This window comes from Coenobita brevimanus, chromosome 87 (assembly GCF_032717465.1).
Source record: "Coenobita brevimanus isolate Jiangsu-jjx chromosome 87, ASM3271746v2, whole genome shotgun sequence".
In the NCBI taxonomy this organism is placed as follows: Eukaryota; Metazoa; Arthropoda; class Malacostraca; order Decapoda; family Coenobitidae; genus Coenobita; species Coenobita brevimanus.
Window position 1 is genome coordinate 4262829 of NC_137040.1, and position 17500 is coordinate 4280328.

At 41.9% G+C, this 17500-nt stretch overlaps 1 protein-coding gene across 1 annotated transcript in view; it reads left to right on the plus strand.

Moving 5' to 3' along the window:
• LOC145411045 (uncharacterized) overlaps positions 1-17500 on the plus strand; it is a 589165-nt gene that overhangs the window by 547567 nt on the left and 24098 nt on the right. Inside the window, exon 5 of the mRNA XM_080281107.1 lies at positions 6135-6152. Coding sequence (XP_080137233.1) covers positions 6135-6152 — 18 coding nt within the window. The remainder of the gene's footprint in view (positions 1-6134; positions 6153-17500) is intronic.

The window sequence follows — 17500 nt, forward strand, 5'->3', positions numbered from 1 at the left end:
TAATAATAATAATGATAATAATAACAGCCACATCATATCCAGTCGCATAGTCGAAGCAGACCAAATAATACAGAAACATGAAATCATATGCAATAATTACCTCCATAATCATTTGCGTCAACAAGTGGATATCAAAGGCGTTAAGGCAGCATAAATCGCTGAGGAGGCGTTGTTAAGAAATCTCCTAAACCAGTTGGGGTGTAGTCATAGATCTGCACTGTGTAGACAAGGGCACGTAGGAGTACTACAGGTGTGTACTGAGCTGTGTCGCCCCTTGATGTACAGTAATGGTGGGGAGGGTGTACATTGAAGGAGTACTAAAGATAAAACCCCTCTTGTGCTCTCTCTACGTGTTTATTTGTGTGTGTGTGTGTGTGTGTGTGTGTGTGTGTGTGTGTGTGTGTGTGTGTGTGTGTGTTTTATGTTTGTGTTTTTTCGTACTCTCATTATATTTAGTGCGGTTTATGTGATTATACTGGGAAGTTTATGATAGTAAAGGTGGTTAGCAGACTCTCCCTCCCTCCCTCTCTCTCTCTCTCTCTCTCTCTCTCTCTCTCTCTCTCTCTCTCTGCATATATAGCTATGTCTTAATTCTTTTGGCATATTTTTTTTACAATAGATGTCTTTACGTAACAGGAAATTTTGAGACATCAGAGGTGACGATTGAAGTAGTTTTTTTTTTCTGTGTGTGTGTGTGTGTGTGTGTGTGTAATTGTAATATATGTTTATTACTGTAACTTAAATCATGAACCAGAGAAATCTAAGCAAACCAACTTCGTGAATAAAGAGAATATTATTTTCATTGGCTCATGGGTTCAATTTTTTTTTAATGTGTATACAATGCACTTCATGTAAATTTATTATGTACGATTATGGAACCGGTATATTTAAATGAGATTATGGGTGGTTGGAGTAAGTGTTCCTTATCGTTAGCTCAGAATCTCCATATTCCTCATTATTTTTATCTCTAAGGTGGATGTGATAACCTGTTCGTAAATTCTAAGTTTGTGGTGGCAGTAAGCGTGTTTTTTTTTCTTTCTGTGTACTGTATATGTTAACGGATATGGTTTTATTACAATAGATGCAACTTTGGCACCGGTAAGTTTGAAGCACCTGAGTCGGCGGGGGTTATAAAAAGTTTGATAGATAGATAGATAGATAAATAGATAGATAGATAGAGATAGAAAGATACTAGATAGATAGATATATAATAGTTATTTTATAATCTTAACCATGTAATTTAATCTATGTTTTATACTTTTGTGTCCCTATAACAGCAGAGTTACAAATTCGTGACCTCCTACACTAAAGAAATTTCCAGATTTGTCAACAACACTCCAGGGTATTAACTTGTCTGGAGAAAATGACAATAGCCAGCACAGTATAATTGGCGTTCTGTAGGCGTAGTATCTTTCTCAAATTACCAACGAACGTATAATTATCTTCCCTTTTAGATTAAGTCCAAATTAAGGTGCACCAATCTGTTTAGCATTTAAGCCCTTCACTACGAGAGGTCTCCCTTGAAATAAATGGTCTAAAATAAGGTCAAAACATCATCGTACTGAAAGAATTAGTGGACCATGATTCGAATCCCTTAAGAAGCTGAGGAAAATTGCCAACCAGCAGGAAAAATAAAACCAACAGACTTCCCGTAGTGAAGGGGTTAAGCAAGTTATTTACATTTTCGTATGCAAAATTTATGAATAATTTTTTTTTTCTGATTTTTTTTTTTTACTTTTTTCTCTTTGACTTGTGAGGTGGATTATTAAGCTTCATATGATCGTTTCCCAAAGTCATGTGTTCGATTTTGGTTCAGTATATCTATGTTAAAGGTAATTGATTTTGTATATAATTATTTTAAGACTGATAAATGTCCTATATACTAATTTTAATGCCCCCCCCCTCCTCTACCTTCTTTCTCTTGATCTACCTCCCTTGATTATTCTATTCTCCCCATTATATCCCTCTTCCGTCTCCCCTTTATTCCCTTTCACTCCCCTGTACCCCATCTCCCTCCCCCCCTTACTCCTCTTCCCATCCCTTTGCACCCCGTCTTCCCTTTTCATCCCTTAACTCTTTCAGGCTGCTCTATTCTGGCTTCCTCCAGGCAGATCTATTTACCTAGGGGCTGATTTCCTGTCTTCTGAGGATTAAAGTCGATCTTCGTAATATTGCTTTCAACCAGGATAAAAATAAAGGAGTAAAGAGAAATTATAATTACCAGGAAACGTGTTGGCCTAAAGCGAGATTATCTGTTAGGGAAAAGGTTAATGCGCAGAATATCTAAGCTGTGTAACAAAATGATAGAGGAAAGTTATTTATGACGGCTTGATCTCTGGCTTCCTTTACTTCCGTCGGTGGATGGCTATATCTGATACTTCTTTATAAGGTCCTTTGTCTCCGGAGTTGATTGCTTTACGTTTCTCTTTATTAATAATCATTTGCCATTTTTAACTTCATAATATTAGCTAATCCAGGTAGTTTTCGATGGATTCACAGTTTGCTTCAGTAATTACTCTTCTTCCAATTTGCGTGTCATGTCAATTTTCCTGCATTAAAAACTGGTCCATTTTCTAGATTATAATATAAATAAGGGAAAAAAATTGGCTTTAGGACTAAACCTTGGGGGACTCCGCTAATTCCTTCTTGCCCATCGAAAAAATCCCCATTTATTGCTTACCGGTGCAGGTGATTTTGCTAATAACTCACCGATCCATGAACATAATTCATTCGTGAGGTGATGAACTTCTTGTTTATTTATCTTATACGGTGGACACTTTGAAAATATAGGAAGATGGCCTCTGTCGCTGTTTTCGCTTTCCAGTTATCGGATATATTAAAACACACACACACACACACACACACACACACACACACACACACACACACACACACAGAAGAAAGGCCAGTTAATTTGTAAGGACCAGCTTTAGCTACGGTTTTCATGTAGATTGTTTTATTATGCACAAGAAATAAAAGGAATGTTATCTCTAATGTTTTTTTTATTATATTTCTGAGGTTAAGCTTATCGATCAGTAATTTATGGCACGTATCTTATCGCCTCTATTACAGATAATGTATTTCGAAGTTCCCATTTACTAAGCGTTCTACATTTAGTTAACAATTCTGAACATTTTATGGGAAAAAATAAAAATAATTATCGATAGTCTTCTCACAGCACCTGGGAAAACACCTGGTCTGAGTTACATTATATACTAGGATCGATTTTCTTAAGATATTGCCACTTTATTAATCAGTAATTTATCATACCCATATTAAAAGGCGAATTGAGGGATGAGTATGTTCCACTGCTGACTTCTGAGCACAGCTAAAAGAATATATTTATCAGGTATTCTTAACAGGCGTCACTGAAATGAAAAATACAGTACAGGATTTATTTTAACCCTTGATGTAGAGAGGTTACTTGTATGCCTAAAAAAAATCGTCTGGAGGTAGCAAAATAATTCTCGTACTGGTCCTCTCTCTCTCTCTCTCTCTCTCTCTCTCTCTCTCTCTCTCTCTCTCTCAAAAACAAAAAAAATCTCCTCCTCCTCCTCCTCCTCCTCCTCCTCCTCCTCCTCCTCCTCCTCCCGACGATAGCTTCTCTCCCCCCTCTCCTCACGCACTCACTCACTTTCTTATTCAATCGCTTGTCAATATATTTCTGTTCCTTCCTCATATACCCATCCATTTGTATTTCCTTTTCTCTCTTCTCCATCCGCAGGTATCTCTTTCGGCTCCTACTGTTCCTCCTCCTTCTCCTCCTCCTCATCCTTCTCATCACCATCATCATCATCATCATCATCATCATTATCATCATCAATATTTTTCCATTCTCACTCCTCCATCTCTCCTTCCATACTCGCTTTTCCTCTTCTCCTTTCTCTCCTACTCTTCCTCTTCCTCCTCCTCCTCCTCCTCCTCACCTTCCTTCCCTTCACCTTCCGCTCTTCCCTCCCTCATTCCCCTCCCCTCCCCCCCCCCGACTCGTCCTCTTCTCTCTCTCACTCCATCTCCTCCCTCCCCATCCCTGTTTGCCTTCATCATCCTCCCTGTCTCCCTTCCCATCATTTCCTCCTCCTCTTTCTCCCTCCTTTCCCCTCCTCTCCTCCCTTTCTCACTCCCTTCGCTTCCTCTCCTCCTTCTACTCCTCACCTGCCCCTTCCCCTTCTCTACCTGCCCATTCCTCTCCTCTCCTCTCCTCTCTCTCATCCCCTCCTATTCCTCCCTCTCATTTCCCATCCCCCATTCATTCCTCCTATCCCTTGATCACATTCCTATCCTTCTTATTCTCAGACCAATCACTTCCATTCCCCTCCCTCCCGCCTTTCCTTTCTCCTCCTCCCTTGCCTTCCCGTCCTTTCCTTCCCTTCCTTTCTCTCTTCCATCCCTCCTTTCACGTCTCTTCATCCTTTCCCTTCCCCTCCTTTCTTTCCTTTCCCTTCCCATCCCTTCCCTTCTCTTCCTTTCCCTTCCCTTCCCTTCCCTTCCCTTCCATTCCCTTCCTTTCCCTTCCCTTTCCCCTTCCTTCTCTTAACTCCCTTCTCTTCCCTTCCTTCCCTTCCCTTCTCAGTCTTATCCCTTTTCTACCCAGCTTCATCTTCTCCTCCCATCCCTTCTCACAATCTCCTACCTTCCCTTCTCACCTTCTCCTCCTTCCTTCCCTTCTCACCTTTTCCACTTCCCTTCCCTTCCTCCTTCCCACTGCCAGATCTCTCCTGTGTTTGTTATCTTGTGTTAGTGTATTGTTTGTCTGGTTGTTTGCTTAGTTATTTATGCTTCATCCTCGGCCTCCATCCCTTCCATTCCCTCCTTTTCCCTCAGCCTTTCCACTTCTCCTTTTACTTCACCCTTTCCACTCCCTCCTTTTCCTTCACCCTTTCCTCTCCCTCCTTTTCCTTCACCCTTTCCTCTCCCCTCCTTTTCCTTCACCCTTTCCTCTCCCTCCTTTTCCTTCACCCTTTCCACTCCTTCCTTTTCCTGCACCCTTTCCGTCTAGATCTTTCTTTCCTCTTGTCATTCTTCTTTTCTTTTTTCCCTTTCCTTCCCCCTGTCTTCCCTCTTCCCAGTTTTTTTTTTCTTTTCTACTTTCCTTCCTTCCTTTCTTCCTGTTTTCCTCCCCCGCCGCTCCTGTTCCCCCCTCTCAATTGTCTTTCTCTCCCCTTCCATTCATCTCTTCTCTTCTCCTCATCTCTTTTCCTCCTCTTTGCTCTCTTTTCCCTCACCTGAATCTATTCTCTCTCTCTCTCTCTCTCTCTCTCTCTCTCTCTCTCTCTCTCTCTCTCTCTCTCTCTCTCTCTCTCTCTCTCTCTTCTTCCTTTCCCACATCCCTTTCATTCTCCTTTCCACTCCCTTTCCCATCCTTCACCCTCTCCATTTTTCTCTCCCACACCGATTCCTTTCCCTCTTCATCAGTCACAATTTCTCTCCTCCCTTCTCTCTTCCTTACCTACTCCCTCTCTCTCAGTTCTCTTCTCTCCCTCCTCCTCCTTTCCCTCACCTTCTTTCCATGCATTCTCCCTCTTTCGTCCTACCTCCCCACCGTTTATTCCTTCCCTCCCTCTCTTCCCATCATGTCCCACTTTCCCTTTGCTTCTCCATGCCTCCTCTCCCATCATTCCTCCCTACTCTTTATTCCTTCCTCCCTTGCTCCCTTTCCCACCCACGCCCTCCCACGCCCTCTCCTTTCTCACAGATACTCTTTCCTCCCTTCCTTTACCCCCACCTTCCTCTTCCCACATTGCCCTTTTTCCCCACTTCATCCCTCATCCTCTTTTTCCTCCCCTCTCTCTTCCGCTCCCCTATTCTCCTCCACATCCCCACCCACCCCTACCCATACCCACATTTTCCTCCCCTCCCCATACTCACATTTTGCTCTCATCCGCCTCCCCCTCCCTTCCCTACTCTCCTCCCTACATATTTTTCACCCCGACTCACACCCACATATTCCTTCCCTCCCCTTCCCTCCTTTTCTCCCCCAGCATTCTCCTCTACCTTTCCCACACACCCCTCTTCTTCTACCCCTCTCTACCATCTTCCCCTCCCCCAGCCCTCCCCTCCCCCAGCCCTCCCCTGTGCTAGATCTAGTGTTATGAATATGTTTACTAAGTTTGATCTTTTTCTCCGTGTTGCAGGGAGCAGTTCTACGACAGGTAAGAAGCACGCCACGGAACCAACACTGAAAATAAAAGAAAAATAAGAAAGGGAAAAAGAATAAGAAGAGGAAAAAAGAATGAAAAAGGAGAAAGAAGAAAAATCATCATCATCATCATCATTCTACCCGTAAATCCTACCCACAAAAGAATATGAGATGAGGCACCATAAAAAAAGCAAAAAATAAAAAATGGCAATAGAATAGAAAGAAAACAACAGTAACCAAATAAGATAAAAGAGCAGCAAATAATAACCATCAAATCATCCTTAACTTCTACCTAAAGGATGGGGTGAGGTAGGATCCTGAAACAAAAATGAGAGAGATGAAGAAATCAAAGACAGGAATAAGGAGAAATGTAAATAAAGGAGAGATGGTTTGTGTTCAAGTTTTGTTATGTTAGTTCTTTTGCATGTGCTGTTATTTTTAAGTCGCTTTCCTTTGTTGTGTTATGCCAGGAATGTTCTGCTCTCAACAAGAACACCATCAATCAAGGTTGTTCAATAAACAGTACAGAACAAAGACGGATATCGCTATTTAGTGTGTTTCATGGCCTCCTCTGTGACCTCTGTTATTTGTAGTGATCTTCCTGTGGTTAAAACTTTCCGAGTCCAAAATGCAGTGTTCCTCAATCCTTTTGCTCAGGCCCTTTCTAGTGAGCAGTGTAGAGTCAATGATTGGTACTTAAATTTGTGTCTTGATCACCTGTACGACTTAAATGTGCGTCATGATAACTTCTGTGACTTAAATATGTATCATGATCATCCCTGTGACAAATGTGCATCATGATCATCTCTGTGACTTGAATGTGTGTCATGATCATCTCTGTGACTAAATAATGCGTCATGATTGGTTTAAATGTGCGTCATGATAATCTCTGTGACTTAAATGTGCGTCATGATCACTGTGTTGTCCCTGATTAATATGTTCATGTATCCACTAAATTTGTCCAGTTGTTTGAAATTTCTCCAATGAACAGTGTAAGGTTGAATAGCGCTACTAATGTGTGCCGTAGTAACCCTTTGACTTCCTTTCATTTCATTCCAACCCCATAATTACAATTTACAAAAGGCTATTCAGATTATTGTGTCATTCAGATATGTTAAAGTGAGTAAGGTCAATTATTATTACTAAATGTGTGCCCTGATAACCTCTGTGGCCCTTAATTGGCTGTGTCCTAACCCTAATTATCCTTTTGATGTGTGAGACTTGTGCCAGGAGCAGTGTAAGGTCGATTATTGCTACCATACTTGTGACCTGGTAACCTCTATGATGTTGTCCAACTCTCCCACGCAAAAGAAAATGAAAATAATAATAATAATAATAATATAATAATTATAATAATAATAATGTAATAAAACCTATTCTGATCATTCACCCACTCAGTGACTTTATCCCCCCTCCCACCCTCCCACGCAAGTAATAATAATAATAATAATAATAATAATAATAATAACAATAATAATAATAGAAGCACTTAACCACTCTAATTTTCCACTTACTCAGCGCCTCCTGTTTTTCCTCTTGTCAATTAAAAATCAATCTTCTTGCTTCGCCTCGTCTCAGCTTTTCACACAATCTTTCCTTTTTTTTTTTCGTATTCCCGCCTTTCTCCCTGCTATATGCTCTTGTACATTAAGCTTTATCCATCCTCAGCTTCTTTCTCAGCTTATATCTGGCTGGTTACTCTGTCCACGACCTGCTTACTGTAGAGGATGATTTAGGTAAGCTTAATTTTGTCTCTCTGATTGTATCTTTGGCTGGCGTGTTTACTCTTAGGGGTAAGCTTAGTTTTTCTCTCACTCCACTACTCGGCTTAAAATTTCCGGCTGATTTTCTGTCTCTACAGCCCTGCCTACTCTTCAGGATTAGGTAAGCTTTATTTTTCACTCTGCTTCACCCTCGTCTAAGCTTTCTCACTGGTATTTGCCACCTGGTTTAAAATAATACCGCAAGTCATACCACTCTTGTTACCTCATAATATTCTAATTCTTACGTCACGTTTAATGTAGTCTCTCATATTTTCCTCGTACATTTATACTAACATATTTCACACTGCCACACAACACACTTTCATACCGAACATTATCACGCGCTCATCCTCACACCTCACACTGCCACACCTCACACTGTCACACCTGTCACACCTCACTGTCATACCTCACACTGCCACATCTCACACTCTCACACCTAACATTGTCACACCTCACAGTGCCACACCTCACACTGTCACACCTGTCACACCTCACTGTCATACCTCACACTGCCACATCTCACACTCTCACACCTAACATTGTCACACCTCACACTGCCATACCTCACACTGCCACATCTCACACTGCCACATCTCACATTGTCACACCTCACACTCCCACACCTCACACTGTCACACCTGTCACACCTCACTGCCACACCTCACACTGCCACACCTCACACTGCCACACCTCACACTGCCACACCTCTTATTGGTATATCTCAACATCTACCTTGTCCTGAACCCTAATATTTGACTCACTGTTCTCAAAATCGAATCCCTTCCTTCTTGCCTTATCCTCAGCCCTTCCACCAAGTCTGGTCTGAATTTGATTAAAGCTGTTTAAGTCAACCCTTTACATACGTCTATCACTGATCTCTCTCAAACACCACACTTACACAACCACATCTCACACTGCCATAACTCACACACACACACACACACACACACACACACACACACACACACACACACACACACACACACACACACACACACACACACACACACACACACACACACACACACACACACACACACACATAATCTCATTCACCTCCATAATTCACATACCCACATACCTTATTTCAACCTGGTCTCTCTCTCTCTCTCTCTCTCTCTCTCTCTCTCTCTCTCTCTCTCTCTCTCTCTCTCTCTCTCTCTCTCACACACACACACACACACACACACACACACACACACACACACACACACACACACACACACACACACACACTGAGCACCCCTACCGCGTTATCACTCTCCATCCCCTGCCTCATCAACCCAATCTCACCTTAATTCCCCTTCCCTCTATCCTCTAATTATTATTCCCATCACATTCCCTTACTCTGTTTCTGCTTTACTACCCCATTTTCTTTCCATCTTTCATCATCATCATCATCATCATCATCTTCTTCTTCTTCTTCTTCTTCTTCTCATTTTCCTCTCTTTTCTTTTACCATTCCTTCTCTTCCCATCTTTCTTCCTCTTCTCCTTCATCATTTTCTCTTTCTGTCTTCTTCCTTTAATTTATTCCTGGTTCCTTACCCTCCCCTTTTCTTTCTTTTCATCCTCTTCTTCCTTCATCATCCTTTTTCTTCCATTTTCCGTTTCGTCTTCCTTTGTTTTGTTTCTTTTTAACGTAATTTTCTTCCCCCTATCTTTCTCACTTCTTTGCCATAATTTTCCTCTTAGTCTTTTCTTTTCCTCCCTTGTTTGTCCTCTCTCTCCATCTTTCCTTATTTTCCCCATTGTTCTGCTTTTCCCTATGATTTCTTTCCTTACCATTTTCCCTTCCTTTGTTTCACATCATCTGTTTCACATTTTCCTGCATTTTTTTTACTTTTTTCATTTTTTTCCTACATTTTTCCGTTTATTGAACTTAAATTCCCACCCTCATCTTTTTTTTCTTAGTCTTTTTTTTCATTTTCTTCTTTTCTTTACTACCTTCCTTGTTTTTCATCTTTTTCTCTTTCTTTAATTTATTTTTTTCTTATTATTTCTTTTCTTTCGTTCTCTTTGGTTTATTTTCCTCGATTTCTTGTTATTATCATATCGTTTTCGTCCGCATCGTCTCTCTCTCTCTCTCTCTCTCTCTCTCTCTCTCTCTCTCTCTCTCTCTCTCTCTCTCTCTCTCTCTCTCTCTCTCTCATCTTCCACCTTCATAAATCACTCACCCACGCACCTTACCATCTTCACTACATTCTCTCTCTCTCTCTCTCTCTCTCTCTCTCATCTTCCACCTTCATAAATCACTCACCCACGCACCTTACCATCTTCACTACATTCTCTCTCTCTCTCTCTCTCTCTCCTTTCCCTCTCCATACTTCCCCCTCTCCCTTCCCATTTACCCCTATCATTTTTCCTCCTCTTTTGCCTTCCTCTTTCCTCCCCTCTTTAATTTTCCCTCTGTCTTCTCTCTTCCTCTATCTCTCCCTTTTCTTTCTCCTTGCTGCCTTCCCCTTCCTCCCCTACCCATTTATCTTCCCATTTTTCTCCCCATTCATTTTTCCTTCCCTTCATTATCCTTTTATTTCCTATTTTCCTTCCCCCTCCACTTTCCCTTCCCCTCCCATACCCCATTTTTTCCTTCTTTTCCCCTTTCCTCCCTTACCCATTTGCTTTTCCATTTCACCCCCCCTCCTCCACTTTTCTCCTCTCTCCCTCCCCCTCTTTCCCTCCATACTTTATCCTTCTCCTCCTCTTTCTTCCCTTCTCCTTCTTCCTTCCTGTTTCCTTTTTCATTCCCCTTCACTCTTCCCCTTTCCCCTCATTTTCTTCCATTTCCTCTTCTCCTTTTCTGTTTACTCCTTATCTTTTCCTTCACTTCTTCCTTTTCCCTCCTTTATTTTCCCCATTTTCCTTCCTATCTCAGTTCTCCCCTTCCTCTTTTCTTCCTTCCTCTCTCCTTCCCTCCCCCCCTCCTGTTTCTGTTTCCTTGCATTCTTCTTCCTTTTTTTCCTCTCCTTTCCTTCTTCTTTTACCTGCCTTATACCTCTTCCTTTCTTCAGCCTTTGACTCTCTTTTCTGTCACTTTCTTTCTCCTCCTTCCTTCTTCCTCCTGCCTTCTTCCTCCTGCCTTCTTCCTTCCTTTGTCTTCTCCTCCTTCCCTTCCTCCACCTTTCTCGATCTTTCTTCCCATTTTATATCTCCTTCTTTTAACTTTCTCTCTCTTCCTTCCTTTCTCGTTCTTTCTCCTTCTTCCTTTCACTTTCTTTTTCCTCCTCCTTTCTTCTCTCTTCCTTCATTTTTTTCTTCGTCTTCTCCTTCTTCCCTCTCTCTGCATTTTTCCTCTTTCCTTTCACTTTCTTTTTCTTCCTTCCTTCCTTCTTCCTTTCTCGGTCCTCCCTTCCTTCCTTTACTCTCCTCTCCTTTCCCCATTTGCCTTTCCTCCTCCCACTCTCTGTTTTCTTCCTCCTCCTCCTCCCCCTTCCCCTACCAAGTCCTCTCTCCTCCCCTTCTCCTTTCCTCTCCTTCTCCCCTCCTAGCAGCAGACACCCTCTCTTTTACTCCTTTCTTTCCTCTTTCCCCTCCCTCCCTAACTGACTCCCTCTCCCTCTTTTTTCTCTCTTCATCCCTGACTACATCTCTCATTCCCTCCCTTAGCCTCTCCTTTTCTCTTCATCCTTCCTCTCACTCCTCATCTCTTCCTGCCCCTCTCAAGGCTCAGTCTTTCCCATTTCTTACCTTTCTTTTTCAATCCTTCCCACTCCCTCCCTATCTTTTTCTTAACTTCCCCTCTCTCTCTCTCTCTCTCTCTCTCTCTCTCTCTCTCTCTCTCTCTCTCTCTCTCTCTCTCTCTCTCTCTCTCTCTCTTTCTCTCTCTCTCTCTCTCTAATACATGGATAGACAGATAGATAGATAATACGTTATATATCCATTTATCTAACCTTCTTTCCATCCCTACTTCCTTACCGCTCTCCCTCTCTCCCAGACCACCAACAAGATTTCCAACCCCCAGTTTCTCATTACTAACTTCTTACAGCCACCCCAGAAAAACTTTCCCCACGAACCCTCTCGATTAACGTCTACACCAACACAAAGAATTAGATGAAGACTTGGGGGCGGACAATATGAGACGCCATCTATTGAGGAAAGTTTGCATATTACCCTTACTCTTCTCCTTCTTCTTTGGCCAGGTCTCTGTTTTTGTGGAGGGAGACTGAAATTATGCCTTCGGGGTCGACTTAAGTTTTTTTTTTTAACTTTTCTTACTCGTTTGATGGGTTTATTCCGCTTGGGTGATCAGTGGTTTGTTTGTGCTGTCGTAGGAGATTCATCATCATCATCATCATCATTGTCGTCGTCGTCGTCTGCGAGTAAACATTATCACTATCATCATCGCAAGAGGGAGTTATGTGTTTAGGTCTGTTGGTTTGGTTCCCTGTCTGTTAACAGTATTATCGAGAAATTATTTAATTGATTTCCACCAAATTTAGCCTAAATGATTGAAGACTATCAGAGGAACAGGTGAGTAAATTATGGTTGAGGAAGTTCATAGGTCCTAGATCAAGGGTAAGGTCAACTCGAACGTTATCCACCCGATTTTGACCATACGTGGTAGAAGGGTTGAGGGACAGGAAAAAATTAAGTGATTCAGTTTTGAAAATGATAGGTCAGAGGTCAAAGCCAAATGGAAATATCATAGGTAGCCCCCTTAATTCATTCGTACTTTTGATTCGGACTGAACCAAACTTGGTGAAAAGATTTAAGGTTAGCGTAGGATAAGTTATTCTATTTTCAGAATGTTAGGTCAGTTGTAAACACTCCAGAATTAATTTGAACCATACTTGGTGGATGGGTTGAGGGTTAGGTAAGGATGAAGTACTTTTCTTAGGAGAGTAGCATGTCAAAGGTCAAAGTTACAGGCCAGGGTAAAGGATTTGGCGTTAGACCGGTTGTGCGGGGCAGGTGTTGCAATCTGTGGGTGTTCCTTGTTTTATTAGAATTACCCTCAGACGATTATATTCAGTTGCAAGAAAACCCCAGGTGTGAGTGGATCATAAATATATTTCTCTAGCTTACATAAACAGCAGAGCAACAAAACTTTCCCAGCCAGTCCACATAAATCACAATTTCCAAACACGTATACAACAACAACAACAACAACAACAACAACAACTGTGCCATGTTTTGATACCGCCAAATGTAGACAAACTACCCCTTGTATAAACCCGCTAATGCGCTTATCGTTAAAAAAAAAAAAAAAAAAAAAGGAAAAAAGCAAGCTAAATATTCGGCGAGCGGGGAGAGAGGAAAAAAAACTAGGTGGAAACTTTTCGTATAAACTTCTGATATGAGGCTGCGAGGAAAAAATATATATATAAAAAAAGAGGTGTTTGGATTAAAGTGGGTTAAATATGAGTGTGCCTGTGTTTGTTTTGTTGTGAGTGTGGGTAGATTTGGGGTAGAGGATTTGCTTTACCGCCCCCCCCTCTCTCTCTCTCTCTCTCTTAGTAGTAGTAGCAGCAGCAGTAGTAGTATTAGCAGACCTATCGTTTGTACAGTTATAGTCATCTTCATTCAATCGCTACTCCTGCCTCATATGATTGTTTTATCCGAACTAAACCCAGACGACTTTATTCATCAGATACAAATGGATGCAGTTAGGTCCGTTTCATTCCATTACATTGATTCACGTTAATTCAGATCGGTTCAGATTAGGCATCTATGTGCATCTGTCAAATGGAAAGCATTCAAAGTGAGCATACAATAAATATTACGATTTTCTGCTGTAGTTCCTCTCTCCTACCAGACGAATATTTTTACGGCTTCAGATAGTCAATTAATTCTACGGTCATTGTCTGCCCTGTATCATATTCTCTTGTACCTCCGCCAACGCCAATATTTTTTAATTTAATTATTCCTGCATTCGAATCCGGGTCCACCTCAAAATATCAATTCCTCCTTGATTCACTGCCCACCTATTGACCAGATGTCACTGAAATCTGATAATAACTTTTGAGATATCTTGTACACAGACATACAAACAGGAAATGGTGAATATATAGCCTCCGTCCCCCTTCGCTGGCGGAGGTAAAAATCAGCCCATTTAGTCCAGTGGTTTTTGTCGATGTGGCGATTGAGGTCGTCTGGTCTGAGTGGGGTGAGCGGAGATGAGTGGATGGGAAGTGCTGGGATGATTGAATTACAGACAGACAGATATAGATAGATAGATAGAGAGTTAGGTAGGTAGGTAGGTGGATAGGTAGATTAGTTGGTAGGTAGATAGATGGATAGACCAACAGACAGACAGATAGACGAACACACAGACAAACAGGCATAGATAGATACGGCAGCTAGACAGACAGACAGACAAAAACAACCAACAGGCTCTGCACATATTTAGCCACGACGCAATAACAACAAGTACCGTTTTGCAAACACATTTAAGCCACCACGCCAGCTCACTCAGTTCAAGCATTATCCTCAACAATACTCGCAACGTTTTCCTACTTTGCCTACTTTGCACATTATTTTTGGTTTTCCTTAGACTATATTCTTAGGCTTGAGAGAAACCTAGGACACTGGAAATATTTAGCGTGATCTTGAGTTGCTGTTATCGTTATTCTTGCTATTATTATTATTATTATTATTATTATTATTATTATTATTGTTATTATTATTATCATTAGTTACTATTATTATTATTGTTGTTGTTGTTGTTGTTGTTGACGTAGGTTTATCTGAACGTGAACCTGGTGGACTGCAGGCTCAATCTACCCCTTGCCCTGCAGTCCACCCTTTTCCTCTCCGAGGATAGGGAGGGAGTTGAGGGACGTTTGATTAACGGGGCACCGAACACACAGTTGTATCAGTGCCACCATGGGAAGGCTTCCCCCTCCTGCACCATTATCACGAGTAGACTTTTTGAGAATAAAGAATTTCATATCCACCTCCCACCACACCTACCACACCCACCACACCCACCACACCTACCACGCCCACCACACCCACCACACCTGCCACGCCCACCACACCCACCACACCTGCCACGCCCACCACACCCACCACACCTGCCACGCCCACCACACCCACCACACCTGCCACGCCCACCACACCCACCACACCTGCCACGCCCACCACACCCACCACACCTGCCACGCCCACCACACCCACCACAACCACACCCACCACACCTACCACACCCACCACACCTACCACAACCTCCACACTAATCACAATCCCGGGCAGCTTCTGGCTTGATCCCTCCCAAGCTCTCTCGCCCTCATGCTCCTCCTGTTCCTCTTGTTTCTCTTTTTTTCTGTTTTTTTTTTCTCTTGTTCCTGTCGTTTCTCCTGTTTACAGGTATGTGTTTTTTGTTTTTTCCTCCTGTTCCTCTTGTTTCTCCTGTTTGTTTTCTGTTTTTCCTCTTGCTCCTGTTGTTTCTCCTATTTATTTGTTTTTTTCTCCTGTTCCTCTTGTTTCTCCTGTTTGTTTTTCTCTGTTTTTTTTTCTCCTGTTCCTGTTGTGTCCTTAATTTTTTTCTGTTGCTTTTTTCCAGTTTTTCCTGTTTGTTGTTTCAATTGTTTTTCCTCACTTTGCTGATGAAGGAAAATTGTTGGTACCGTTTATTGAGGCTGTCGTGGTTTATTGTGGTGGTGGTTGTGGTGGTGATTGTGGTACGTGGTTGTAGTTGTGGTGGTAATTGCTGGGCTTATGACTGTGGACTTGTGGTAGTTTGTGGTGCTGGTTGTGGTTGGGTGTGGTAGCTGGTTGTGGTTGTGGTGGTGATTGTTGCCGTTGTGATGGTTGTGGTAGGTGGTTGTAGCTGTGGTGGTGATTATTCAGGTTATTGTGGTGAGTTAGGGTTGTGATGATGGTTGTTATGGTGACTGTGGTAGGTGGTTGTGATTGTGGTGGTAATTTTGAGTTGAGGTAATTCTTGTCTTTGTGGTGGTGGTGGTGGTGGTGGTGGTATAGGATGCTGGGGTATAGATATTGTGGTTGTGGTGGTGATTGTGGTATAGTGTTGTGGTATAGATATAGTGGTTGTGGTGGTTGTTGTGTGGTTGTCTGGTCGAGGCTGATGTGAAGTATTTGCAGTGGTTGTGGTAGTTGTATGTAGTTGCAGTGGAGTGACTGTGGTGATTGTGGTGATTGCGATTGTTACTGTGGTAGTCGTAGTGAAAATGGTGCAGGTGGTGATTTTTGTGGTTGTGGAGAAAGAGAGAGAGAGAGAGAGAGAGAGAGAGAGAGAGAGAATCGATGACAGTGTGGTAATCGTGGTTGTGAGAGTAAAATGGTTGCGATGATTATTGTGGTTGTAGTCAGCGAGGAGGTTGTGGTACTGGGTGTGGTATAAGCTGTGGTAGTGGTTGTAATAAAAATGGCTGTGGTAGTAACTGAGGAAATGGTAGTGGTTCTGATAGTTGTGGTTGTGGTAGTCGTGGCAGTGGTTGTGGTAGTTGCGGTTTTTGGTTTGACATTTGTGGTAGAAGCATTTTAGTTGTAATGGTTGTGGTTGTGACAGAGAGGAAGTGATGTAGTAGTAGTAGTAATAGTAGTAGTAGTAGTAGTAGTTGTTGTTGTTGTAGTAGTAATAGTAGCAGTAGTAGTAGTAGTTATTGTTGTTGTTGTTGATGTTGTTGTTGTAGCAGTAGCAGCAGCAGCAGCAGCAGCAGTTATAGTAGTAGTAATAGTTGTTGTTGTTGTAGCAGTAGCGGTAGTAACATTAATGGTAATAGTAGCAGCAGCAGCAGTATTAGTAGTAGTAGTAGTAGCTGTGGTAGTAGTTGTAGTAGTAGTAGCATAATTGTAGTAGTTGTGGTCGTGGGGTGTGATCGTAGTTGAGATAACAGAAGAAACAATAATCAACTACGGTGCTATTTTTCGTTCATTTTTCCAAGCATCTTCTCATCTTTCCTTCCTCCATCATTTTCTTCCCTTTTGTTAATTTTGGTCAACTCGAAAATTAAAGAAAAATGTCGAAAGAAAGAGAAAAAAAATATCGGAGGAATCTGGCTAAGTTTTGATAAGTTTGAGTTTTTGTGGGTGAGAGAGAGAGAGAGAGAGAGAGAGAGAGAGAGAGAGATGAAGGGGGATTGAAAAAGAGAAGAGAATATATGAAATGAGAAGGAAATGCATGAGAGGAAGAAGATGAAAAACCAAGAACAAGGAGAGAGAGAGAGAGAGAGAGAGAGAATTAATAGCCTGTCTCATTTTAAGCTGCTTGATTTCTCTCCCTTTTAGTGAAGCTGTCTGCTGGAAATTTAATATGAGAGAGAGAAAGAGGGAGGGAGAGGGGGGGAGGGGAAGAGAATAATGGAGAGGGGTCTGTGCTGCATGGAGACAAAGAGAGAGAGAGAGAAAGAAAGAAAGAGAGAAAGAAAGAAAGAGAGAATTCAATTGCAGTGTCTTGCCCTTTCTTTACAAGGCGTCTCTCTAAGAAGAACATACTTTGGTTATAAGATGAATTAAATGTAAAAAAAAAAAATAGTCATACTTGTGATTAAAAAAATGCGTGTGTGTGTGCGTGTGTGCGTGCGTGTGTGTGTGTGTGTGTGTGTGTGTGTGTGTGGACCGATCCATATAAATTTCCACTTTTCATCTAATTATTTTTTTGGGGAATATTTTGTCCACATTTTATATTTTTC